Below are 27,083 nucleotides of genomic sequence, written 5' to 3'. Positions count from 1 at the left end.
GCAGAATGCAGAACAAAAAGAATGCCTGGGGGGCCCCTAATGGGGTCTGGGAGCAAAAATACTTCAAAGTGACACTTCAGACGAGCTCCCAGATGCTTGTCATTTACATGATCAGCTGAAACCAGCTTCATGTCTTCTTACGGAGCCTATTGCACTATCTAGGAATGTGGGGAATGGACGTCATGCAGGGATGAAAGAGCGATCTCAACAGAAATCCTCAGCACCTTGCAGAACTGTCATATCCAAAGTTCTTTGCAAGAACCTGTCATAATGAAACTGGTTTCAAATTGGTTTACTTTTCCAGTGTAAATGTCAATATTGTTTGGTTGCCTTGGGACTGCCACTGCCTTCGTGGGACATTGCCTCAGTTAAAAGTAAGGCAGAAACATAGAAAGTTGCCTTGGCCTGAGCAAGACCATTGATGCAACTACCTCAGGGCTCTCTACACCAGCCTTTGCCAAACTGGTGCCCTCCAGATGTTTTGCACTTGACTCTGAGCTGGCTGGGGCTGATGGGAGTTGAAGGTCAATACATCTGGAGGGCACAGCGTTGGCGAAGGCTGATCTATACGGATTGGCAGTGGCTCTCCTGTTTTTCAAGCAGACCCCTTCCCAGCACTACCTGGAGGAGTTCTCAGGGGCTGAACCCAGAACCTTTTATTTATTTATTACATTTATATACTGCCCCATAGCTGAAGCTCTCTGGGCGGTTTACAGCAATTAACATTTGCACGCAGAGCATGAGCCATAGCCCTTCCCGACTTGGGATTTTGGAAGCATTGTTCTAAAGACAGCACACAGTCCCTAGACCTCTCTTTCTCCAAAGGAACCAGACCCTGAATTCCCTGCCGTTCATGCGCAGGAAAGACGGAATTGGGCTGTGCACAGACTTCTGGTGATTCAATCTTACCCCCGTCTGCTAACCTCTGGTGTTGCTCCGACGGTTCACTCCAATCCGGTCTAGAGGAGTTCCAAACCGCCTCTTTGGCAGCTCCACAACTTTCCTGCACATTGAGAAGGATCAAGAGAGGTGATTCGATGGAATATCCTCAAGGCCCTGTTGCACATGCTTTGTCCTAACCTCAGGGGGTTGGACTCGATGGCCTTGTAGGCCCCTTCCAACTCTACTATTCTATGATTCTATGATTTTTAAAAAATTAATAAATAATAGGAAATAACCTCTCCCAACCTGCTGCCCTCCAGATTTTTCGGTCTATGACTCCCATCAGCCCCAGCCAGCACAGCTGTACACCAGAGTCTATGGTCCTCTGACTGACTGTGGGCAGCTCATGGCACTGGACTGTTAGGTCTTCGGAACAAGCCATAACTCAGTGGCAGAGCACCCGGTTCGCAGGTGGAATGTGCAAGGTTCAATCGTGGTAGGGTGAAAGACCCCTGTCTGAGACCCTAGAAATCCGTTACCAATCAGTGTAGACAATTATTCAGCTAAAACTCAGCTAAGACTTGATACAGAGCAGTTTCCTCTTTTCCTGTTTAAATCAGTGTCCAGAAGGACAGCCATAGATGCCACATAGATGTGTTGCTTTTATTTAAATCAGCCCTTTGTTCAGAACCATGAGGACTTGGCTCTTGGTTTATTTCCAGGGGAAGGGCATAGCTCAGTGGTAGGAGCCTCTGTTTTGCATGCAGAAGGTTCCAAGTTCAATCCCAGGCCCAGCCCTGCCTGAAACACCAGAGAACTGCTGCCAGTCAGGGTAGACGGACAATAGTCTGAGTTGGTATAAAACAACAAGTTCTCCAGTCTCTGCAAAAATTTGCAATTTTAAAAAATCCTCATAAAAACCACCAGATTATTATTATTATTATTATTATTATTATTATTATTATTATTATTATTATTATTATTATTGCCCACCCTTCACCATTAGATACCCGGGCAGGTTACAGAGATTTAAAATACAGTATTGGAAATGGCCGGCCTTCCAGTCGATCCCAACTTATGGCGACCCTATGAATAGGGATTACATGGTAAGGGGCACTCAGAGGGGGGTTCCCATTGCCTCCCTCTGAGGCTAGTCCTCCCCAGCTGGCTAGGACCTGCTCAGCTTGCCACAGCTGCACAAGCCAGCCCCTTCCTCATCCGCAACTGCCAGCTGGGGGGCAACTGGGCTCCTTGGGACCATGCAGCTTGCCCACGGCTGCACAGGTGGCAGGGCACGTAACCCCTGAGCCACTCCCTGTGGGGGTGAACTTTAGCTGGCTGTTACACCCAGGAGACATGAGTGGGGATTTGAACTCACACACTCTGGACTCCCAGCCAGGCATTAAATCAGATCACATTCACAGGAGTGGGGGGGGGTCCTGAAGACATACATCTCAGATGCCAAAGGCCAGGGTCAAGAGATGCATCCTTAGCATTTGCCGAAAACTTGATAGTGAAGGGGCCTTATTGACACTTTTTTGTATGCAGTTTTGACTAATGTACACATTTTTGCAAGCAATTACTCCTAATATAATGGGTTTTTTTGGTATGTGATTTTTCACTAATCATTTTTATGCACACTTTCCCCCATATAATGCATTTTTGTAAACATTGTTTGGCTGGAGAACCGCATTCCAAATTCAGACAAGTGACGACTGTGTTTCAGTTCTGATATTGTTTTGGAAAGTGCAAAAGTGGTAGATTTGCCTTTAAATGTGAACTGAATTGAATTTCTCCCCCATCTCTACCCCACAGGACTGGGTGGAACTCCCTTCCCCTAGACCAGTGCTTCTTAACATTTTTAAGGTCATAGACCCCTTTGAGAATCTGATGAAAGCTGTGAACCCCCATAAATAAAATTTATTTTATTGCATTTGAAATTGAATTTTGGGCCCTGTTCACAGACCCCCTAAAGCCCATCCATGGACCCCTAGGGGTCTATGGACTACAGATTAAGAACCCCTGCCCTAAAAAATTTCCAAATCCCAAATGTGAGTATTTTTCAGGATAGCAGTAATACTATTTCCCCTACGTTTGGGGGGGGTATTTAGTAGTAGTAATAATAATGGCAGTGATGGCTATTGGCTTCATGTCAGCAGAGCAGTGGAATCTGCTCCATGTTTTAGTCTGAATTTTCAAGGAGCTGTCAAAGGTGAACTAAAACCCACTGGAGCAGATTCCATTTCCCTTGCACAGTTTCTTGAAAAGTCAGACTAAAACCTGGAGTGGATTCCACTGACCTGGAGCCATCAGCCACCACTGAATAGTGGTGTTGATAGTAGAAGGCTCTGTGTGTGAGAGGTGATACATTGTTGGTGGCAGTAAGTTAACATTTCATCTGTTGCTTTTTACAATGCCTATTTTATATATGTTGCCAGAAATATTTCCCAACCTGGAGTCTGTAAAACTAAATCCGGGTGGGAGAACGTTTTTGGCTGTGAGGGCTGTGGGCCAACCCACCTGTCAATTGCATGATGTCATTATGACACCACATGACTGACCCAACTGTCAAAACCCTGACATAGGAGGTTGAAAGGGGGAGTGCAGGAAAGGGCTTTGCAATCCTCCTTGTACTTTTCCTTTCTCGGAGGTGCAAATAAAGAAGTTGTCCTAATTAAGCAGTGTGATAAATCATTAGCATCAGATTAGCACAATGGGGCTGATCTGGTGCAATGCTAGGATTCGTTGCCTGCAATCTCTCGGTTTCTTTTGCAGGATCCTAAAAGAACCAGAGTTTTAAAGTGCATATTGGAACCAGGTTGCAAGGCTGATAAAATAGTTTTACACGGGCTGAGACAGGGCAAAGAAAACAGCTCAGCAAAGTGCTTTTACTGGGTAGGTGCGCCCTCTTGTGGCCACCTCAAACAACATCAAGGGACAACCCTCTTCCCCAGACCGGCTGTTTTGGGCGTCAGATCCCCTCAGTCCCAGCCGACTTGGCCATCTACACTGGGGCTGAGGGGAGTTGAAGTCCAAAAGAGTGGAGGGCACCAGGTTAGGGAAGGCTGATCAAATGCTTCTGTTTCCTTTGACAGTCACCGCATGCATTGTCACATGCCATGTGCATTTTGCATATGATGCAAATTAATTAATGTATGATGCAAAAGCACACAATGCAAAGGAAAGTACATTGATTTGAACATTTCCTGCCACTTGTTTTGTGTCTGCTCCTAACAAGTATCATAAAATAGTTGGAGAGGGAGAAAGCCAGGACAGAATCCTCTTCCTCAGATGTTGCGGCCTGCCTGCCTTTCTTCTCCCTGGGGGGGGAGGCAAGAGAGGAGTGGCATCGGGCCATGAATGCCTTTGCTCTGCCTCTTCTTCTGCTGCTCCAACAGTGAGTGGCTTTTGATCCTCCATCATGCTAGAGTGGGGCTCCCACCTACCTCCTGACTTCAAGGCCGCGAGGCTGCTTATCTTGCAAGGGGCTGTGTGCAGACGGATGTTGGTGGGGCAACACCGCATGTGCCCTAATGAAGCAGCCTCCATTGCCTCCCCACTGACCCAACCACCCCCAGCTCCTGGCCTCACCAGTAGCAACAGTCTCCAAGGAGATCCAGCACTGGCTCAGAGCCCACCTTTGCTTGGCTTTCAGGTCCACAGAGCCCGCCGACAGCCTGTCGAGGCGGGAGCCAAACCCTGAGAAGCTCCGCTTCCTCTTGGTCTCGATGGCGTCATTTTCGAGGGACATCAGCTCATCGAAGAGGAAGAGTTTTCCTGCCAGGTCACTGGCTGACTTCTCTTGGCTGGAGGCGGAAGGGTGACCTGCACGTCCCGGGGCCAAGGAAGAGGCCAGGGGCCCCTGCAGAGGGAAATGATGTATTTATTTGTTTGTTTGATTTATATTCCACCCTTCCTCCCAGTAGGAGCCCAGGGCGGCATAAGCATTTGCCCTTGGAAGCTGCCATTTCAATATCCCCCCAGTATGGATACTGGCCTGGGGGTGGACAGATAAAATAGTCTGACCTGGCCTAAGACAGCTCCCCTGTCTTTTCTTGCTTTCTTTCTAGAGTTTATATACAATTTCCAAGCCGTGTACAGTGAAGGTACAAAAGAGATACAACAGAGATAAAATCAGTCAAAGCTGAATATAAAATCACATTCCTATAACTATAGCAGCTTCCTACAGTCCAGGTCATGAATTTATTTATTCACTTATTCATTAATTAAATTTATAACCCGCCCTTGCTTTCAGGCAGCAAACAAAAACACTAAAAACACTCTAAAACATCTGAAAAACAGACTTTAAAACATATTAAAACAAAACATATTTAAAAACATATTTGTTGTTATGTGCCTTCAAGTCGATCACAACTTATGGCCACCCTATGAATCAGTGACCTCCAAGAGCATCTGTCGTGAACTATCCTGTTGAGATCTTGTAAGTTCAGGTCTGTGGCTTTCTTGATGAAATCAATCCATCTCTTGTTTGGCCTTCCTCTTTTTCTACTCCCTTCTGTTTATTTAAACATATTTTTAAAAGCTTTTAAAACATCTTTTAAAAAAAGCTTTAAAAATATCTTAAAAAGCAATTCCAACACAGATGCAAACTGCGATAAGGTTGTACACCAAAACCAGCACCTTGAACTTGATATCAAGATATATTATTTGTAACTATTTTGTTTTTCTTTTTCCACCTATAAAACTATTACATCATCATTATTAATTATAACTATATTAAAATATTTTATAGTAATTATGTAAACTGCTTAGAGGTTTTTTTTAATTAAGCCGTATATAAATCTTGCTAAAGAAAATAAATAAAAATAAATCATTATTATTATTTAAATTTAAAACTTGCCCTTCAGCCTGAAAGTTCCCAGTGTGATAAACAACAATCCACTAGGTCACATCCACACCAGACATTTATTCCACTGTTATTGCACTTTAAACAGTCATGGCTTCCCTCAAATAATCCTGGGAAATGTAGTTTGTGAAAGGTGCAGAAAGCTGTTAGGAGACTCCTATTCCCCCCATAGAGCTACAATTCTCAGAGTTTTCTGAGAAGAGGAAAAATGGAAAATGGAAATGGGCTGCCTTCAAGTCAATTCCCACTCATGGCGACCCTATGAATAGGGTTTTCTTGGTAAGCAGTATTCAGAGAGGGTTTTACTATTGCCTTCCTCTGAGTCTGAGAGGCAGCGACTGGCCCAAAGTCACCCAGTGAGCTTCATGGCTGTGTGGGGATTCGAACCCTGGTCTCCCAGGTCGAAGTCCAACACCTTAACCACTACACCACACTGGCTCTCAGAAGAGGAAATGACTGTTAAATCACTCTGACAAACTGTAGCTCTGTGATGAGAATAGGGCGTCTCCTAACAATTCCCAGCACCCTTCACAAACTAGAATTCCCATGATCCTTTCAGGGAAGCCATGACTGTTTAAAGTGGAATAAATGCCTGGTGTGAATGTGGCCAAAGTAACAAGTATAAAAGTTGTGTGAGTATAAAAAAAAAAACCTGCCTGCAACTCCAGTCCAAATTTTGCTTGTTTGTTTGAAGGAGAGAAGTTGAATAGTATTATTTACTAGTTTATTATTATTAATTAGATTTATTAGTTGCTTGATAAACAAAGGGCCTTGGATTTCTGCACTGAGCAGGGGGTTGGACTTGATGGCCTTATAGGCCCCTTCCAACTCTACTATTCTATGATTCTATGACTTACACAATGTTAAAACAAATAAAACATGCTATAAAACAACAATGAACAAGAACAGTTGTAAAAATAGGGAGCCCTGGGGAGTTTCTTGGAGGCCCCTCCCTCCTTTCCCTTTACTATCAGTGTGTGTGGGGGTGCAATATCAATTTCCATTTATAACTAGAAACAGAGAGTGATAGTTACACTGGCAGGTGTTGGGTCCATGTCAGTGGGGCACTTTGGGGAGCTGTTCACAGTGTTGAAAGGTTTTGTGTGCAAAGCAGGCGTTCTGCCACTGTGCCATAGCACTTTCCTTCACAGTCTCAGGATTCAGCAGCTTCTTGAAAGTTCGGACTAAAACCTGGAGCGGATTACACTGCCCCATTGACTTTGGAGGCAACAGCTGCCACTGGATAGTTACCTAACTTGTATAAAGTTTGTGCAAAAATAATGAAGAACCTTAATATTCTTCTTATTATTGTTATTTTAAAAAAGCCAGACAAATGTTCTCCTGTTAGAGTTTCCAAGGTAATTCCCCACCTTTGCTGCGAGGAGAGCTTGACAGAGTAGCTCTTCTGAACCTGGTGTGCCTTCAGCATGCAGCACTCAGTGGAAATAGGTGCCTTCCATTTGGCATTGGAGGCCACCAAAGGAGAAAATGGTCTGCATCCATCTTGACATTGCTTTTTAACATGCTTTTAAACTTTTTTTAAAAAAACACAATATGTTTTTAACCTTTTTTAAAAAGATGTCTTGAAAGCTCTTAAAAATGTTTTTAAAGATGTTTTGTTTTAATGTATTTTAAAGTTTGTTTCTATGACCTTTTAAAGTGTTTTTAGTGCTTTTGTTTGCTGCCCTGGGCTCCTGCTGGGAGGAAGGGCAGGATAGAAATAAATAAAGAAAGAAAGAAAGAAAGAAAGAAAGAAAGAAAGAAAGAAAGAAAGAAAGAAAGAAAGAAAGAAAGAAAGAAAGAAAGAAAGAAAGAAAGTCACCACACATGTGACAAACCGCCCAACTGAAAAATAAAAAACAAATGCTTTAATGTGCTTTTACACCAGCAGCTGCTCTAGATATATAGTGCACTATTTTTACTTAGGGGATTTTCCACAGTAAGAAGAAATCCATATTAAATGTAAAAAAAAGTACAGTTTGCTATTTTGATGTTGGCAGTGTTGTCTGGACCTGCAAAAAAACTTGGGTGCATAAGCAGCAGTCTGGAAGCACCCTGTGTTTTCCAACTGCTTTCAAACACATTTCAGAAATGGTGAAACATTAACTCTGACCACTTGAGGGCACTTTGAAACCAGAAAGCCCAGCTGCAGGAGATGGTCTCAGGGCAGAGATGTTGGCCTGCCGGTAACAATTGCTTTTCACTCCCCACTTACCTCTTGCAGTGCTGCTGCCTGGAAAGTTGTCCCAGATTGCCACTGGAAGAGAGTGAGAGCCAAGACAAAGTACCTGGCCGCTCGCTGGCTAGTCAGCATCTGGAAAGGAAAGCAGCCAGTTCAGAGAGCCAATGTGGTGTAGTGATTAGAGTGTCAGACTGGGACCTGGGAGAAAATAGAAATGGACTGCCTTCAAGTCAATTCCAACTTATGGCGACCCTACAAAGAGGGTTTTCATGGTAAGCGGTATTCAGAGGGGGTTTCCCATTGCCTCCCTCTGAGTCTTAGAGGCAGCGACTGGCCCAAGGTCACCCAGTGAGCTTCATGGCTATGTGGGGATTCAAACCCTGGTCTCCCAGGTCGTAGTCCAACACGATACCCTGCCCCAGTGATCAGTCTCGCCACTGCATTTTGAACCAGCTGCACTGGACCAATCTCAAGGGCAGCCCCACAAAGAGTGCATTACAGTAATCCAGCCTGGAGGTTACCAGTGTGTGGACAACAGTGCTCATAAGAACATAAGAACATAAGAAGAGCCTGCTGGATCAGGCCAGTGGCCCATCTAGTCCAGCATCCTGTTCTCACAGTGGCCAACCAGGGGCCTGGGGGAAGCCCGCTAGCAGGACCCGAGTGCAAGAACACTCTCCCCTCCTGAGGCTTCCGGCAACTGGTTTTCAGAAGCATGCTGCCTCTGACTAGGGTGGCAGAGCACAGCCATCACGGCTAGTAGCCATTGATAGCCCTGTCCTCCATGAATTGGTCTAATCTTCTTTTAAAGCCGTCCAAGCTGGTGGCCATTACTGCATCTTGTGGGAGCAAATTCCATAGTTTAACTATGCGCTGAGTAAAGAAGTACTTCCTTTTGTCTGTCCTGAATCTTCCAACATTCAGCTTCTTTGAATGTCCACGAGTTCTAGTATTATGAGGGAGGGAGAAGAACTTTTCTCTATCCACTTTCTCAATGCCATGCATAGTTTTATACACTTCTATCATGTCTCCTCTGACCCGCCTTTTCCCTAAACTAAAAAGCCCCAAATGCTGCAACCTTTCCTCGTAAGGGAGTCGCTCCATCCCCTTGATCATTCTGGTTGCCCTCTTCTGAACCTTTTCCAACTCTAGAATATCCTTTTTGAGATGAGGCGACCAGAACTGTACACAGTATTCCAAATGCGGCCGCACCACAGATTTATACAACGGCATTATGATGTCGGCTGTTTTATTTTCAATACCTTTCCTAATTATCGCTAGCATGGAATTTGCCTTTTTCACAGCTGCCGCACACTGGGTCGACATTTTCATCGTGCTGTCCACTACAACCCCGAGGTCTCTCTCCTGGTCGGTCACCGCCAGTTCAGACCCCATGAGCGTATATGTGAAATTAAGATTTTTTGCTCCAATATGCATAATTTTACACTTGTTTATATTGAATTGCATTTGCCATTTTTCCGCCCATTCACTCAGTTTGGAGAGGTCTTTTGGGAGCTCTTCGCAATCCCTTTTTGTTTTAACCACCCTGAACAATTTAGTGTCGTCAGCACTCAGGCTATCCCAGTCCAGAAATGGCTGCAGCTGTCTTACCAACTGAAGCTGGTAAAAAGCACTCCTAGCCACAGAGGTCATCTGGGCCTCTAGCAACAAAGATGGATCCAGGAGCATCCCCAGACTATGAACCTGATCTCTCAGAGGGAGTATGACTCCATCCAAAGCAGGCAACTGACCAATTATCCGAACTCGGGAACCACCAACACACAGCGCCTGTCTTGCTAGGATTCAGACTTAGCTTATTAGCCCTCATCCAGCCCACCACTGAGTCCAGGCAGCGGTCCAGGGCTTGCACAGCCTCTCCCTATTCAGATACATATGGCTTTGTATACCACATATATACCATGTATACATAGCTATTCAATTATCCACAGTAATGCATAGCTGCAGAAGAACACAATCCTTTTTTCCACCTCACATCACTTAACTATAAATAAGTACTTTGCCATTTACATTGCTGGTGCAAAATGCAGCGATGAAATTGCTCACTGGGGCAGGGTATCGCCAACATGTCAGCCCGCTGCTGAAAGAATTGCACTGGCTGCCCATTTGCTACCGGGCCAAGTTCAAGGTTCTAGTTTTGGTGTACAAAGCCCTATACAGCTCGGGACCAGGATACCTGAAAGACTGTCTTACCCCTTATATACCCAGTCGATCACTGCGCTCTGCAGGTGAGGGCCTCCTGCAGATACCGTCTTATCAGGAGGTTTGTTCTGCACAATATAGGAAGCGGACCTTTAGTGTGGTGGCACCTACCCTGTGGAATTCCCTCCCCTTGAATATTAGACAGGCGCCATCTCTGTTATCTTTTCCACGCCTATTGAAGACCTTCCTTTTTCAACAAGCCTTTTAAGTGGAGGCCTTATCCCAGTCTGCATCTGTGTTGGAATTGCTTTTTAATATGTTTTTAAACCTTTTTAAAATATATATATATATGTTTTTACCTTTTTTCTTTTTAAAGATATCTTGAAAGCTTTTTAAAAAAATGTTTTGTTTTGTTTTAATGTATTTTAAAGTCTGTTTTTATGATGTTTTAAAGTGTTTTTAGTGCTTTTGTTTGCAGCTCTGGGCTCCTGCTGGGAGGAAGGGCAGGATATAAATCAGATAATAAATAAATAATATATATGTATATGTATATACAGCACACATCCTGATAGCTAGATAGCTAGATAGACGATATGTGGAGATTTAACTGGAGTGCTTCCTTCCTTTCTCCCCAATTGTTGGTGCCAAAAGTAGATTTTTGAAATGGTAAAGAAAAATTCTTTATTTTACAGTTCAGTTGCATGCAAACGCACAAAGGTGCATAAATGCTTCACTGTTTTTGCACATATTCGCCTACTTTTTGAATTTGCGCATAATCAGGCTTAGAATCAGCATAGATGTGTCAAAGGAAATACACAACTGATTTTGTGTGTTAATTAAATAAATTGAGAATGTGTTTTTGAACACATCCAGGCATTTTTAAAAAAGGGTTGTATTTAAAGTCTCCAGAATGAGAAATATGTGATGTGTTTCTCTTCCACTAACGTTTGAAGCTAAGGCAAATTCCAGGGCTTAATTAGCGTTCTGCCCTGCCATCCATTTTTAATGCCAGGTCTCAATCCTCAAAAAAATAATTCAGATGCTTCTGAGCATATGCAAAGGATGTTTCCTCTGCCACTGAGTAGTGATTCAGAGTCACCATACCTCAGGATTTAGGGGGAGGGGCTTTTGGATCAGAAAGTGGTGTTTCTGAACAGGCCTCCCCTATGCCGTGAGTAATGCATGCACATTAGGGAAGGCAATGTAAATTTTTAAAATATAAAATAAATAAATTTGTCATTTTTGCAGAAATTAAGCACCAGGCTATTCCCACACTGAACTAAATAAGAACTGTTCCATTCTAGGCTCCATGGAGAATTTGGCTAGGGCAAAAAAATCTCAAAAGTCAGACAATGTCCTAAGGCAGCCTTTCCTAACTAGTGGGCCACCAGGTGTTACTGGACCACAACTCCCATCAGCCTCAGCCAGCATTGCCAATGGTCAGGAAAGATGGGAACTGTGGTCCAACAACATCTGGTGGCCCACTAGTTGGGAAAGGCTGTCCTAGGGGTTATAATTCAGTCCCTGCCACGCCAACATCTGTTTCCAACCAAAGCAGAAGCAGACATCCTGTGTAAATACTTGCTTGACTAATGGGAGTTGAAATTGCAGATCTCCCTGGAGGTGGGGCAGAAATCTGACAGTCGCTGCTGTGTCTTCCAACATGGAAGACTGAAGAAGCAGTAAATAGCTTTGGTTGCAGGTGTAAAGGTCAGGTGCTAAGCTCTCTTACTTCCATTTTCCTTCCTGATGGATAAAAAAAGTCTGAAGAAACCAATTATTGTAGGATGCAGCAGGTGTTCTGAAGAAAGTGATTTCTATCAGCATTTTAGTGCAAATTTGTCCGAATGGACCTTTTTTTTTGCAGTTTTGACTAATGTACATTTTTTTTGCAAGCAATTTCCCCTAGTATAATACATTTTTGTATGTTAGGTTAACTGATGTATGCATTTTTATGTACACTTTCCCCTAATATATGCATTTTCATACACACTGTTTGGAAGGAGAACTGAATCACAAAGTTCAGACAAGTACAAATTTCCAAGGATAATTGTGTTTTGGTTCATGTATTGAGTCTAAAAGTGTGATTTGGACAGTTTCTTATTAAAATGCAAACAAAATCAAGTCTCTCTCTCATCCCTAATCCCAGTTTCCTCTACAAATCGAAGGATATATTAGGCCATGGTGTGTGTATGTGAGATGGTGTGAAAATGTCCACTTTGATCCATGTTACTTTGATCTCAAAGCACACAAGCTGGCTCTTTGTTCCATGGAAGGGAACAGTCTAAGTGTGCAAAAGGGGAAGTACAAGCAGTGGCCACTGGTTGCTCCGTGCCAGGGGGCAATGGAATCCACTCCGGGTTTTAGCACTTTGGGCAGCTCCTTGAAAGTTCAGACTAAAACTTGGAACAGATTCCATTGCCCCGCTGACATGGAGCCACCACCTACCACTGAGTGCACTGATTTAAGGAAGCTCCATGTGTGCATTGAAGCTGCAATGCTTGCACAAAATTGTTGGACCAGGGCAATGGAGTTGGAGTTCTTTCAAGGGGAAGCTCTGTAATGGTGCCAAAAGACACCTGCCCCCCCCAGCCAATAGCCCCCTGCTGTGTACACCTGCAGATCAGAAGGGGGTTTTTTTTGGAAATGCACTAAGGGCAAACTGTCAGCTCAAGCAGAGCAACAGTGAGGTTGGACAGACCAGATGGCTGGCCCTAGAACAAGCGTGGATAATGTGTGGCCCTCCAGATGTTGCTGAACTACAGCTCCCATAATCCCTGGCCATTGTCCACGCTGGCTGGGGCTCATGGGAGTTGGAGTCCCAACAACATCTGGAGGCCACCATGTCGACCAGGCCTGCACTAAAAGATGCTCCTTTGTGGCTTTGTTCTTTCAACTTCTCTCTGCCAGTAAAATATCCTTGTGTTTGAGGAACTTAAATCTTGCACAGTGTGCTTTGATATAAATAAATAAACAGAACCCCACTGTTGTGTTTTAAATGTGTGAAGCAAGAATGCACTCAGAACATATTCATCCTTGAGGCATCACGAAGGCTAGCCAGAAATTACCCCTGCAGTTTCTCCAACCCATCTGCAGGGAGCAAAATACGGGGAAGGAAGATTGTTAAGATCTCCAGAGCAGGGAGTTGCCAGTGGTGGTGGAGGGCGGGCAGAACTCTTTTTGATAGCTGGTGGCTGCCATTTGGTCCCCAGAAGTCATGATGTCATAGAACATTTGGCCAGTGGACCACGGATGGATTGCCTGTCTTGTGCCCACCCCTGTTGTAGAGGGTGGTGGAGGACAGGCTCAGGTGGTTCGCAGGTGCTTTGAACAGAAAATGTTTGGCCCTTGCAGGTAAGAAAGAAGAGGAAGGATTGGACTGAAAGGACAAAACAGAATTGTGCCACTTGCACAAGCCGAGTCCTCCCCACTTTGCCTTTCTTTGAAGCCTTTGGAGAAGGTCCAGAGCTCAGTGGTGGAACATCTGCTTTCCATGCTGAAGACAATCCTTGGCAACATCAGGTAGGGCTGGGAATGCCCCCTATATTTATTTATTAATTAAATGAATATATTTATTAAATTTATATCCCACCCTTCCTCCGAAAAGGAGCCCAGGGTGGCCTATGAAACCCCAGAGAGCCTCTGCCAGTCAGAGTAGACAAGACTGTGCTAGTTTTGGACTGTTGGTCTGACTCAGTTTGTGGCGGCTTCCTGTCTCCCTGTGCCCTTTGGATTTTTATACAGGACTCTTCACCAAAGTGAGAAGCTGCAGTCTATTGCTCTGCAAGGAACCACATCCTGATTATTTGGATACGGAAGTGTGTGTGCGTGTGGGGAAATGTAAAAATAAACTGCAAGGTTAAATACACACACATTTCATGGAGACACATCTGCACTGCTGTTCATTCATCCCAGCAAGCTAAAAATAAGCTCCTGTACGCTAATCAAAATAAACAGAAAGGACCTGCAGTGCAAAGACAACTTGACTTAACCCAGTTGAGGTAACGTTAGAAGTGGAGGAAAAGGCAGAGGCGGAAGGCCCAGCTCTGCTCGTAGATGGTGACGGCTCTTCAGCCTTCAACCACCACTAGCTAGTTGCACTTGCTCAGTGGTGGCTGCTGGCTTCATGTCAGGGGTAGGGTTACCAGGTTCAGGGCCTGAGACTGATCCTGTACCTTTAGGAGAAGAGAAAGTCAGCCAAGCGCAGGTGTTCTTGCAACACTATCATGAGAAAAACCACAAGGTGGAATTCTCCCTTCCCCCTGCACAACTTTTAAAGATACAGAAGACCTCTTCGTTGCCAGGCCCATTTTTTCTATACAAAGGGGGGCCAATATATTCCAGCAGCCATCCAGGTATTTAAGGCTAAGATCTTCTCTCAGTTACTGTATGGTGTTCCAGTTTGGATCCAGGGATTTAATCCAGTTGTGGAAAGTGTCCTTTCAAAATTCCTGAGATCTCTATTTGGAATGGAAAGGTGTGTCACAGCTGCGGGCTTACATCTCGAGGCCAGTCTTGTTTCTATCGAAAGTGCTGCATGGTCCTCTGCTTTTAGATACTGGCTTAAGGTTGTCTTCAGCGATCCTTCTTTAGGCTATTTAAATCTTCTTTTGAAAGACGTTTACACCAGTTCTTGGTCTAAATTTTTTATTGTTAAACTGCATTCATTAGGTTTTTCTTTTGATTTTATCCTCACACAAAATTTTAGGACTGCTAAATTCATTTTAGACAAACGAATTAGGGATATCGACTTTCAACTTTCTGTGTCAAATGCTTGCAAAATATGCGCCCCTGCCCATCTTGGTCTGAATTTCCAGTTCCCCAAACACGCTATTTGGAGAATCTGACTATTCCTAAGTATCGGCATGTATTCTCCAGAGCCAGGTTTAATTGTCTCCATTCCGCTCTCTTGGAAGGGCGATACCAAGGTGCCCCTTATGCGGACCGGATGTGTCCTTGTGGTGACGAAGTTGAAACATTGACTCACATCTTTTTTGTATGCAATTTTTATAGGGAGGATCATGATAGACTACTTGGCCCAATTATGAGGAACTTTCCTGGCAGGCCATTGGTCTGGTTTTTTAAATATTTCCTAGCTGATTTTAATAAGTCTACAAAAGAGAGAGTGGCTAAGTTCCTCTTCTCTGCCCAAAGGAGTCGCAAGACGATTCTTCTCTCTTCACTGCTATTTCTTTTAAGATGTACTTTTATATTTCTGTATCTTAACTATTCTGATGTTTTTTATTGACTATTTTATTTGAATTGGTCTGTGACTGTATATTAATAAACTAACTAACTTCTTATGTCCTTAAATAGAACTGCACTGGTTGCTGTTTGTTACTGGGCCAAGAGCAAAGTGTCACTGTTGGTATATTAAGCCCTTAGCAGTTTGGGACCAGTTTGCTTGCGGGACCACCTTACCCCATATGTGCCCACCTGACCACTCAGATCTGTGGAACTGGCACCTTTACAGGTGCCACATAATTCTTGTTCCACACTGGTAAGTAATTGCTCTTTTACACTTTGGACCTCCCTGCCTTCACTCTATTTTTATGTGTACTCTTCAAGTACATAAAAGGTTGTCACATAGAGGAGGGCCGGGATCTCTTCTTGATCGTCCCAGAGTGCAGAACATGGAATAATGGGCTCAAGTTGCAGGAAGCCAGATTTCGACTGGATATCAGGAAAAACATCCTAACTGTTAGAGCCATATGACAATGGAACCAATTACCTAGCAAGGTAGTGGGCTCTCCGACACTGGAGGCATTCAAGAGGCAGCTGGACAGCCATCTGTTGGGAATGCTTTTGTTCGGATTCCTGCGTTAAGCAGGGGGTTGGACTTGATGGCCTTATAGGCCCCTTCCAACTCTACTAATGATTCTATTATTCTTTTTGGTACCGGCTTAAAACTGTTTCTGTTTAGGCATACCAATCCAGACCAGATGCTGGTGTGTTTTAATCTCTTGTTAGTCTACTGTTGTTTTTAAGTGTTTTTAAAAAACATTTTCATTGCTTGTTTTTAACTACTTTTCTTGATAATATTAATGTTTTTTGTAAACCACTTAGAGGTTTTTCACAAGCGATATATGAATTTTGTTAAAGGATGATCAACTACTTTCCCCACTGAAATTAGCTCATACACATCGCTAATGTTGTTTTTGCCAAAACCGTCTTAATCAGAAGTGAAGGGTTAGCATTCCCCTTTAAGCAACCATCCTTATCATTGACATGCCCCTCCTCACTTTAAGAATAGAGTCAATCCAAAATAAGCCAGGCAACATGACATTCTTACAGGGACTCATCATTCTTTGAGAGGGGAACAGCAGACCAAGAAAACAAACTTCTCTGGCCAACTCTGTGAAGTGAAAGGCTCCATGTCCAAACCGGCACCCCTGCAAGGGCCCCATGTCTGCCCATTGGCCTGTGGGGGGGGGGAAGAGTTGTTTGAAGAAAAAGAAAATGACTCATGAGCAAGCTGAGAAAATTCAAATGTTAAGACATTTATTGCTGAATTCATATCCTGCTGTCTGTCAAATATCACAGATTTCACTAGCTAAAATCCAAAGGGACCTGGATAGACTAGAAAATTGGGCTGAAATTAATAAAATGAAATTCAATAAAGACAAATGCAGAATTCTGCATTTAGGCCACAAAAACAAAATGCACAGGTACAGGATGGGAAATACCCGGCTTAGCAGTAGTGCGTGTGAGAAGGACCTTGGAATTGTAGTGGATCGCAAGTTGAACATGACCCAGCAGTGTGATGCTGTGGCAAAAAAGGCAAACGCGGTTTTGGGCTGCATAAACAGAGCTATAGTTTCCACGTCGAGGGAAGTAATAGTCCCACTATATTCTGCATTAGTCAGGCCTCATCTGGAATACTGCGTTCAGTTCTGGGCGCCTCATTTTAAGAAAGATATAGACAAGTTGGAGCGGGTTCAGAAGAGGGCAACGAGGATGATAGCCGGTATGGAGAACAAGTCTTATGAGGAAAGGTTGAAGGAACTTGGCATATTCAGTCTGGTGCAGAGAAGGCTGAGGGGTGACATGATTGCACTCTTTAAGTACCTGAAGGGCTGTCACATAGAGGAGGGTACAGATTTGTTCGCTGCTGCCCCAGAGGGTAGGACTAGGTCTAATGGTTTTAAGTTGCAGGAGCGTAGATTCAGATTGGACATTAGAAGGAACTTCTTGACAGTAAGGGCAGTTCGGCAATGGAACCGACTGCCTAGGGAGGTGGTGGGATCCCCTTCGCTGGATGTCTTCAAGCAGAGGCTGGACAGCTATCTGTGGGAGATGCTCTAGCTGTGGATTTCCTGCTGTGAGCAGGGGGTTGGACTCGATGGCCTACAAGGCCCCTTCCAACTCTATGATTCTATGATTCTATGATTTCTTTTCAAACTCAAACCCCTTCAGATAATCATACTTCACATTAGTGAAAAGATTGTTTGGCCAGGATGAAGAGTGTTTTATCCCCTTTGATGAGCATGATCTAAGCAAGATGAATTGGACGGCTGACGTCAGGAGCTGGACTTATAGCAATATCCTCCTTTCGTATCTACGTGACTCCTTTAGATGGACTATAATCATGATCATATCCGGGGTGTAGTGGTTCAGGGTCTCACAGGGTCTTAGACCCTTTACTTCTTTGGGAGCAGGGTCCCTTTGGCTCCTGCATCCTCCGAGGCAATCTGCATGAAAAGGGAGTGTGTTAGCCACTGAGAAGAGTCTTCTAACATGCCTCCTTGTCCTTCCCTGCTGATTGGAACCACAGCGTGAAAGGAGATGAGTCAGCCACTGAGAAGACTCTTGTTAGTAGTTAACACTTTCCCCTTTCATGCTGATTGGCTCCTAGGGACATCTGTTATTGTGGGAGAAGGCATTAACAAGAATCCCATTCTCAACCCAGCAGGAAAAGAAAAAGGATGGGGGCCGTGGCTGTGACTCTCATGAAGGCACCCTGCACTTCTGAATTTGCCACCATGCTACTGATCATATCCAACTCCAATCTAGTCTTCCTTCCATGAACACTTCAGTTAGCTAAGTGGTAGGAGCCTCCCCAAGACAGGGGGCTTTGAATGGGTCTTAGCCCAAGCTTTGATATACTAAGGATTTAGCTGCAATACCCCTTAATAGAATTATCAAAGTGGTTCTGGCTTTTTAATTCGGCAAAGACTCAACCGGGAGAGGGGGTCATGATATAGGGTTTTATAAAATCATGCATCAGATAGAGAAGGCGGAGAGAGAGATAACTTTTCAATCCGGTTTTAGGCCTGGTTTTGGCACTGAAACAGCCTTGGTCGCCCTGTACAATGACCTTTGTCGGGAGAGGGACAGAGGGAGTGTGACTCTGTTGATTCTCCTTGATCGCTCAGCGGCGTTTGATACCATCGACCATGGTATCCTTCTGGGGAGACTCGCAGAGTTGGGAGTTGGGGGCACTGCTTGGCAGTGGTTCCGCTCCTACTTAGCTGATCGTCGCCAGAAGGTAGTGCTTGGGGAACATTGCTCGACACCTTGGACTCTCCATTGTGGAGTCCCTCAGGGGTCGGTTTTGTCCCCCATGCTTTTTAACATCTACATGCAGCCTCTGGGTGCCGTCATCAGGAGTTTTGGAGTGCGTTGTCACCAGTACGCTGATGACACGCAGCTCTATTTCTCCTTTTCATCTTCTACAGGTGAGTCTGTGGATGTGCTGAATCACTGCCTGACCGCGATAATGGACTGGATGAGAGCTAATAAACTGAGACTCAATCCAGACAAGACTGAGACACTGTTGGTGAATGCCTTCCCTGCCCAGATGGTGGATGTTTACCCTGTTCTAGATGGGGTTACACTCCCCTTGAAGGAACAGGTTCGTAGTCTGGGGGTGCTTTTCGATCCTTCCTTGTCTCTTGAGGCGCAAGTGGCCTCGGTGGCAAGGAACGCGTTCTACCATCTTCGGTTGGTAGCCCAGCTACGCCCCTATCTTGACAGGGATGACCTCGCCTCAGTTATTCATGCTCTGGTAACTTCTAGGCTGGATTACTGTAATGCGCTCTATGTAGGGCTGCCCCTGAAGACAGTTCGGAAACTTCAGCTAGTGCAAAATGCAGCAGCCAGACTGCTGACGAGGACCAGCCGGTCAGCACATATAACACCTGTTCTGGCCCATTTGCACTGGCTACCTATCTGTTTCCGAGCCAGATTCAAGGTGCTGGTTATGACCTATAAAGCCTTACATGGCGTGGGACCGCAATATCTTGTGGAACGCCTCTCCCACTATGAACCTACCCGGTCACTTCGCTCAGCAGCTAAGGCCCTCCTCCGGGTACCAACACATCAGGAAGCCCGGAGGACAGTTACACGATCTAGGGCCTTTTCTGTAGTGGCCCCTGAATTGTGGAATAGCCTCCCCGAAGAAATACGCCTGGCGCCTACGCTTCTATCTTTTCGGCGCCAGGTTAAGACCTGGCTATGCTCCCAGGCATTTTAATGTGTTTAACTTTTAGATTTCTGTTGTTCCTTGTTTGTGTTTATTATTGTTTGGCTGATTTTATTATGATATTTTGTATTTTAATCTTTTTGTACACTGCCCAGAGAGCTATTCGCTATGGGCGGTTTAAAAATGAAACAAATAAAAATAAATAAATAAATAAATAAATAAATAAACTTTTTCTCCATTCTCCATAATACTAGAACTTGGGGACAACTCAGAACATTGACTGGCAGGAAATCGAAGACAGGCAACAGAAAGCACTTCAGTGGTCACTAGCTAGAGAGGGAGTCAAACAAATGTACAATACAGGAAACTCTATCAGTGGCTGTTACTCACAGCCCTGACACCAGAGGGCGGCCAGGTTGGGCACTGGCCAAGGGCCCCTGCAGCCTAGAAGGGCCCCTAAGGGCTCCCCCCTTGGGCTGGGAGGGTGGAGCTCCCACTCCGCGATCCATGCCAACTTCAGGTCACAGGGCCCAGAGACCTGGCACCACAGTACCCTAGAATTTGCATTTTTGTAGACATTGTTTGGCTGGGAGTTGCACTGAAAAGTTCAGAGAGGCACGGCTTTTGAAGGATGCCTGTGTTTTGGTTCCTCTATTGCTTCGGAAACTGCAAATTAGGTAGATTCACCTTTAAAAGTGAACTGAATTTAATGTCTCCCCCAGCTGTAGTCCCCACTGATTTTCTATTCAATTATCTAAAGGAGCGCCTCCAGCATCACCAAATATGCCGCCTGACGAGATCAGCCTCACAAGACCTTCTCTCGGTCCCACCAGTTAAAACAGCTAGGCTGGTGCGGACCAGAGAGAGGGCATTTTCGATTGTGGCCCCCACCCTCTGGAATTCCCTTCCTTTTGACCTCCGCCATGCCCCCTCCTTGATGGCTTTCCGCCGATCCTTGAAGACCTGGCTGTTCAGGCAGGCCTATGGGATTTCTGGGATGGGTTAGCTTTTAATGCTGTTTAGTTTAATTATTGAATGTGGTTTTCTGGTTTTATATTGTATTTCATTGTGTCAGTGTACGTCGCCTAGAGTGACCATTAATTCAGCCAGATAGGTGACTCATAAATAAAATTTTATTATTATTATTATTATTATTATTATTATTATTATTTCACGAGTGCAAGGGCTAGGGTCTTAATGGCAGGATAAGGTTGCAGAAATTTCAGCATTTTGATAACTTGAAATCCGTGTTTATCTCAAAAAAGAGATGGCCAGTTAGTTAATGCAGCAAAGATAAGAACCCAGGAAGCCGCCTTTCACAGAGTCAGAACATCGGCCCATCTAGCTCAATACTGTCTACACTGGCTGGCAGTGGCTCTCCAGGGGCCATTTCCAGCCCTACCTGGAGATGCTGCTGGGCGTCCACATGCAAACCAGATGCTCTACCCCTGAGCTACAGCCCTGCCTCATAGAAGGAAAAATAGCACGGGTCAATCCAGTCTGTAGCACCAACATGAAAAGGGCACTTCTGGTCTTATATCCCAGGAGAAAGATGAACCACAAGTAGGTTGTTATTTTTTAAAAAACACTTTGATCTTGTGGACTGATGAGAAAAGACATAGCATAGAACATAAGCTGTGGATGCCGCCATATAATGGGCCCCATAAATCATTTATTTAAATCCAGTGTCAGGATGCCCGGGTCTTGAGAAAATGCACATCTTTTAGATAACACTGGAAATCAGCCAAAGCAACCCAGGTTCTGTTTGTTTCTTTTGCAAAGCTGTGAGAAACACCTCCCTCGTTTAGGCAGTTTTCCAGCAGCCCTGGCAGGAGTGTTCACATTTTCATTGCAATTGCCCTCACGTCCTTAGTGACATCATGGTGTAGTCAACCCTGATTGGCTAGGCAGTGCTGTGATGCCACCCTGTTCCCTGGATGCAATGCAAACAAGTGTACAAAGAGCCAAAATACAATGGAAATCACAGCAGACAATAAATAATGCTACAGATATCAAAACCAATAAAGTATAACAGTATAATCACAATAATGCCATGGAGAAATGTTACAAATGGCCTAAATTAATACAATTCACAACAGTCAGTAAAATACAAATATCCAAAAGCAATGAAATGTAACACTCTGATAACATCACAATAACCACAGGCAGTGAGGAATAGTGCTGCTATGAGAGCTGTTCTGGATTGAAAAAAACGGTTTCAATACTTCTTCAGATCTCACCGTTCCTTAAATCACAGGCTCTAGAATCAGCATCCAGCTTTGATTATTCGAATTTTGCGATACAATTCTCTAACCGACCAGCGTTTACAAAAATGGATATATTAGGGGAAACTGTGCATAAAATGAACATATTAGTGAAAATAACATATAAAATGCATTATATTATGAGGAATTGGTTGCAGAAATATGTTCATCGGGAAATTCACAGTAAAATGCTGAAGAATTTTCATGAGATTTTCTTTTAAAAAAGGCAAGTTGATACAGAAATGTAAAGAACTGAATATAAGGTTGAAAAACAAGAAGCTGAGAGACCTGAAAAGGACAGCTCCTTCCATCTGTACCGACTACAGCAAGAGACATCCAGCAGGATCAAAGGGGGAAATATTCACACAATCGAAGTATTCTGGGCACAACATTTCGATTCGAGCTAAGCAGCCGGGTTCTCCACAACAACTGAAACTGGGTGTCACCACTTCAGGGCTCTCACAAGCTTGTGGGCGTATTCTGATGAAAGCCCTCTACTGAAACGTGGGTAGTATGGAATTATATTTAGCTTTACCAGCTTCCTATATTTATTTGTACTATTTTTAGTTATTGGCTCTAAAAGTTAAAATGAAGATGTCTGTTAAAATGAGGCTGTGTTTAGGAGATGGTGGTGGATTTGTTCAGGGCTGAGAGAGAGGAAGGGCCAGGGTAGGGGTAAAAAGGGGCAGAGGGTGTGATGGTGGCAGACAGCAAGTGCAGTAGATGAGGAGAAGCTTGATTAGACATCTATGGGCTATTTTTCCTTTCAACCTCAACAATGCTGGGAACCTTAATGTGCTCCCCAAGCCTGACGATGCCGCTAGTGACACCAGCCAGATCAACCGATTTCCAGCTCTGGCTGGTTCATCAGCTACAACCTGTTTTGAACAGAGATGATTTGGCAACTGTAGTCAATGCTCTAGTGAACTCCAGGCTGGACTACTGCAGTGCACTCTACTTGGGGCTGCCAGAAGCTTCAACTGGTCCAGAATGCAGCAGCCAGATTACTGGCTGGGGTGACATCTAGAGCCCATGTAACTCCTGCTCTAAAGCAGCTGAATTGGTTGCCAGCTTATTTCTGAGTCCGATTCAAGGTGCTCACACTAGTGTTTAAAGCCCTACATTTATTTATTTATTTATTTATTTATTTATTTATATCTTGCCCTTCCCCCAAAACACCAAAAGCACTTTAAAACATCTTAAGAATGAAAGACTTTAAAACATATTCAAAAACATTTTTAAAAACATTTTTTTAAAAAAGCTTTAAAAATGAATTTTTAAGAAAGCATTAAAACATGTTAAAAAGCAGTTCCAACACAGATGCACACTGGGATAAGGTATCTACTTAAAAGGCTTGTTGAAAGAGGCAGGTAATCAGTAGGTGCCAAAAAGGTAACAGCCATAGTGCCTGTCTAATATTTAAAGGTAGGGGATTTCAAACGGGAGGTGCCATCACACTAAAGATCCCCTTCCTACGTTGTGCAGAACAGACCTCCTGATAAGATGGTAACTGCAGGAGGCCCTCTGACTCTTGTCAGTTTCAGGAGTGGTGGCCCCAAAATGGTGAAACTTCCTCCCTACAGAGGTGCATCTAACATCATCATTATTCAGCTTTTGTCATATGCTGAAGACATGCCTCTGTATATATGTGTGTATGTATGTATGTATTTATTTATATTAATTATTTGATTTATATCTCGCCCTTCCTCCCAGCAGGAGCCCAGGGCGGCAAACAGAAACGCTAAAACACTTTAAAACATCATAAAAACAGACATTAAAAACATTTTTAAAAAGCTTTAAAAACATCTTTAAACAGGGTTAAAACATATTATTAAAAAAACATATTAACAAGCAATTCTAACACAGATGCAGACTGGGATAGGTCTCAACTTAAATGGCTTGTTGAAAGTGGAAAGTCTTGAAAGGGCGCCAAAAAGATAGCAGAGATGGCGCCTGCCTAATATTTAAGGGGAGGGAATTCCACAGGGTAGGTGCCACCACACTAAAGGTCCGCTTCCTATGTTGTGCAGAACGGACCTCCTGATAAGATGGTATCTGCAGGAGGCCCTCACCTGCAGAGCGCAGTGATCGACTGGATATATAAGGGGTAAGACGGTCTTTCAGGTATCCTGGTCCCAAGCTGTACAGGGCTTTGTACACCAAAACTAGAACCTTGAACTTGGCCCGGTAGCAAATGGGCAGCCAGTGCAATTCTGCCCCAGTGAGCAGTCTCGCCGCTGCATTTTTCACCAGCTGTAGCTTCTGGACCAACCTCAAGGGCAGCCTCACATAGAGCGCATTACAGTAATCCATCCTGGAGGTTATCAGGGCATGGACAGCAATGGTACCCCCCCTGTATCCCCCTGGCCTTGGACAGTTCAGAAGTATTTTTGAGACAACACCTGTAAATTAACCTGATGATTGTGTGTATAGTAGATTGGTTGGTTTTATCTGGTTTTAATTGTATTGTATTGTGGTAACCTGCCCTGAGGCCCTAAAGTAAAGGGCTGGCTAGGAAGTCTACATCTTCATCATCGGAGCTTGCTGGCTTGTGTTGTATAACTGGAACCTGACTGGGAGAAAGGGGAGGTGCAAATCTCTTCCCAATGTGTCCACCAGGGTACTGAGGGCAGCTTCAGAAGCAGAGCTGTGGTCCATAAGGATTTCTGCCCAGATGCCCACTTTGAGTGTTTGTACTTGACACCCAGAACTCAAAACCTCCACATGAAACTGCTGGAAAGAGTCACCAGGCGGCCTGGGCTAAAGCATGACCAGAGTACAGCTGACATGCAGCTCCGCCTCTCTTTGTGAAACCTCTCCAGCTGTCTGGAGGTGGTTTTTGGTTCAATGAAGGCAAACAAGCTGAAGCTTAATCCAGATGAGACAGAAATAAACTGATTCAGTGTTGGTCGTTTGTTTATTTAATTTATTTATTAAATTTATATTCCACTCTTCCTCCCAGAAGGAACCCTGTACAGGAGAACTGTTTTATGACGTTTTAATTATTTTCTTATACATTGCCTTGCTATTTTTTTTTTATGTTGGTGGATTTATAAATACATTTTAAAAGTATTGTGAGTTGGGAAGTCTGCTGAACTGAATTGAGGCTTGCAAATGATTTTGGACAAGTCTGCAGTTTGGAGATTCTCCTGGACTTTATTTATGGAGGTGCAGGCGGGTTTGGTGGCTAGGAGTGCCTCTGACCAACTTAGGCTGGTTTACCAACTACGACTCTGTGAGAAAGGGGCTCTTGCCCACAGTTACACATGAATGCGAGTTGCATCCAGACTAGACTACTGAAACACACTCTGCGCGCGTACAGATGGTCTGGGGACTTCAATACAGAATGTAGCTCCTCGGATGCTTGTGAGAGTCAGTCATTCGGAGCACATATCTTCTAAACTATCTCAGTTGCGCTGGCTACCAGTTAATTGCTAAGCCCAATATAAAGTATTGGTCTTCCTGTCTTTCTTTGTGACTCTAAAATTCTAAGTCTAAGCTGTGTACAACATAAAAACAAAATATTATGAGAGACAAAAACTTTTAAAGTTCTAAATAGATTAGGTTCAGGTGTTTTAAAGGATTGCCTGCACCCATCTGCCTGGAAGATTCTTCCCGCAGGGATGAGGTCAAGACCCAGCAGACTGGTGGGAACTAGAGTCAGAGCTTTTCCAGCAGTGGCCACATATCTTTGGCTCTCCCAAAAGGGGTTTTCAAGGCCACATGTTTGATAGTTTTAAAATGGGCCTTCAAACTGCATTCTGTTGAGAGTGTTGAGTGCTGAGTTTTAAATTGCTTAAATTTGTTGCTGTAGCTAGTTTAAACTGTGCGATTGTTTCATTTAAAAATGCTCTTTTGTGGTTGTCATTATTTTTGTAAGCCACTTGGAGAAGGCTTTGCCCTGAAAGCCAGCATGTAATTAATTTAAACAATAAATAATTAAATAAAGCCAGTCACAGTTAAGGATGGGGAATCTGATTTGCACTCCCCAAAACAATACGTGAGCCGAAATACAGTCATCCGTCAAAATCCACATCCAATATGAATTTTTGCAATGACGTTCACCAGCCAAAAAATGTCTGTGAAGATGCCTAATAGATGAAAGTGTGCACAAACATGCATATATTAATGAAAAATAACATACAGGAAAATTGCTTGCAAAAATATGAATATTATGGAAAACTGGATACAAATATGTGCATAGTAGGAGTAATTCACACTAAAATGCTGATGAATTTTTGTGAGGGATTTTGTGAGGGTGTGCTATATTTTTTAAAATGTGGTAAATTATTCTGAACTAATATTCTGATTGCCATTTTCTCCCCTTAAAGTTCACTGGGGAATGAATCAAAATAAAGGAGGTTGGTCATGACTTTATTGGCTAAAATAATTCCTCTCTCCCTCCCAGATCTAAATTCTCCCTCCCGGTCCATGTTGCAAGCATCTCAGTGAAAAAGCAAAACATGGTTTTGTTTTTTTTAAAAAAATAGCAAAGTAATTAAAATGTTGGCTTAACTTGATTCTCTAGTATATGTCTTCAGAGTTAACAGGTTGTGAAATTATTCTCAAAATCAGCTAAACAAATTATTTTTAAAAAAAGTTCAGCGATTTGCTGTTCCCTGGATTTAGACAGCTGCAAGCAAAATATCAACAGACTCTGCCAGAATGAAGGTGTCCTTTTAACTAGTTGGGATAATTTTGGTCAATTATCACTCTATTTGAGAATCACAATGAGACACGCAACTAACATACTTCATATGGGTAAACAGACATCATCTTATTACCCCATGTGAACTCAGCATATCCCTGCTGGTTCTAAAATGCCCAGAATTTATTTTATTTTTTTTAAAAACCACAACAACATTATTACAACAGCAAATGACTGTCAGGAAAGCAAATCATACAGAGGTTCCTTCTCCTCACTCACCTTGCCTGGAAGAAGCTCAGAAGAATGGTCGTCCAAACCCTTGGAAAAATTGGTCCTTTCGATCTGATATCCCCTAACTTATCTCAATATGTTCACTTTTCTCTCACAGTTTTTATAGTGTCCGATGAAGCCTCCACACTCCAATCCCTGCCTCTGCCCTCTCTTACATCATTTCTAAAGATTTTCCACTGCTCCTTCTCTTGAATCTCTCTCTGACTCCCTCCCTTCCCCACATTCTTGCTTCTGTTGTTATATTTATTGCTGTGATCAAGATGATTAGATTATCATGAAATAAGAACTAGCTGGGCTGGATCAGACCATCTCTTCCCAACAGAGGCCAGCCAGATACCTCTTCTGGGAAGCTCACAAACTGAAGG

At 43.7% G+C, this 27,083-nt stretch overlaps 1 protein-coding gene across 1 annotated transcript in view; it reads right to left on the bottom strand.

Moving 5' to 3' along the window:
* The window catches only part of OSTN (osteocrin), a 27,509-nt gene extending 743 nt beyond the window's left edge, over positions 1–26,766 (bottom strand). The window contains 4 exon segments of the mRNA XM_061634541.1: positions 910–1,003; positions 4,521–4,744; positions 7,947–8,063; positions 26,707–26,766. Coding sequence (XP_061490525.1) covers positions 919–1,003; positions 4,521–4,744; positions 7,947–8,063 — 426 coding nt within the window. The 5' untranslated portion in view covers positions 26,707–26,766 and the 3' untranslated portion in view covers positions 910–918.
* Between the last annotated feature and the right edge of the window lie 317 nt (positions 26,767–27,083).

This window comes from Rhineura floridana, chromosome 7, assembly GCF_030035675.1.
Source record: "Rhineura floridana isolate rRhiFlo1 chromosome 7, rRhiFlo1.hap2, whole genome shotgun sequence".
NCBI classification, from domain to species: Eukaryota; Metazoa; Chordata; class Lepidosauria; order Squamata; family Rhineuridae; genus Rhineura; species Rhineura floridana.
The sequence above is the reverse complement of the archived record's forward strand: the minus strand, read 5'-3'. Positions and strand labels throughout refer to the sequence as shown.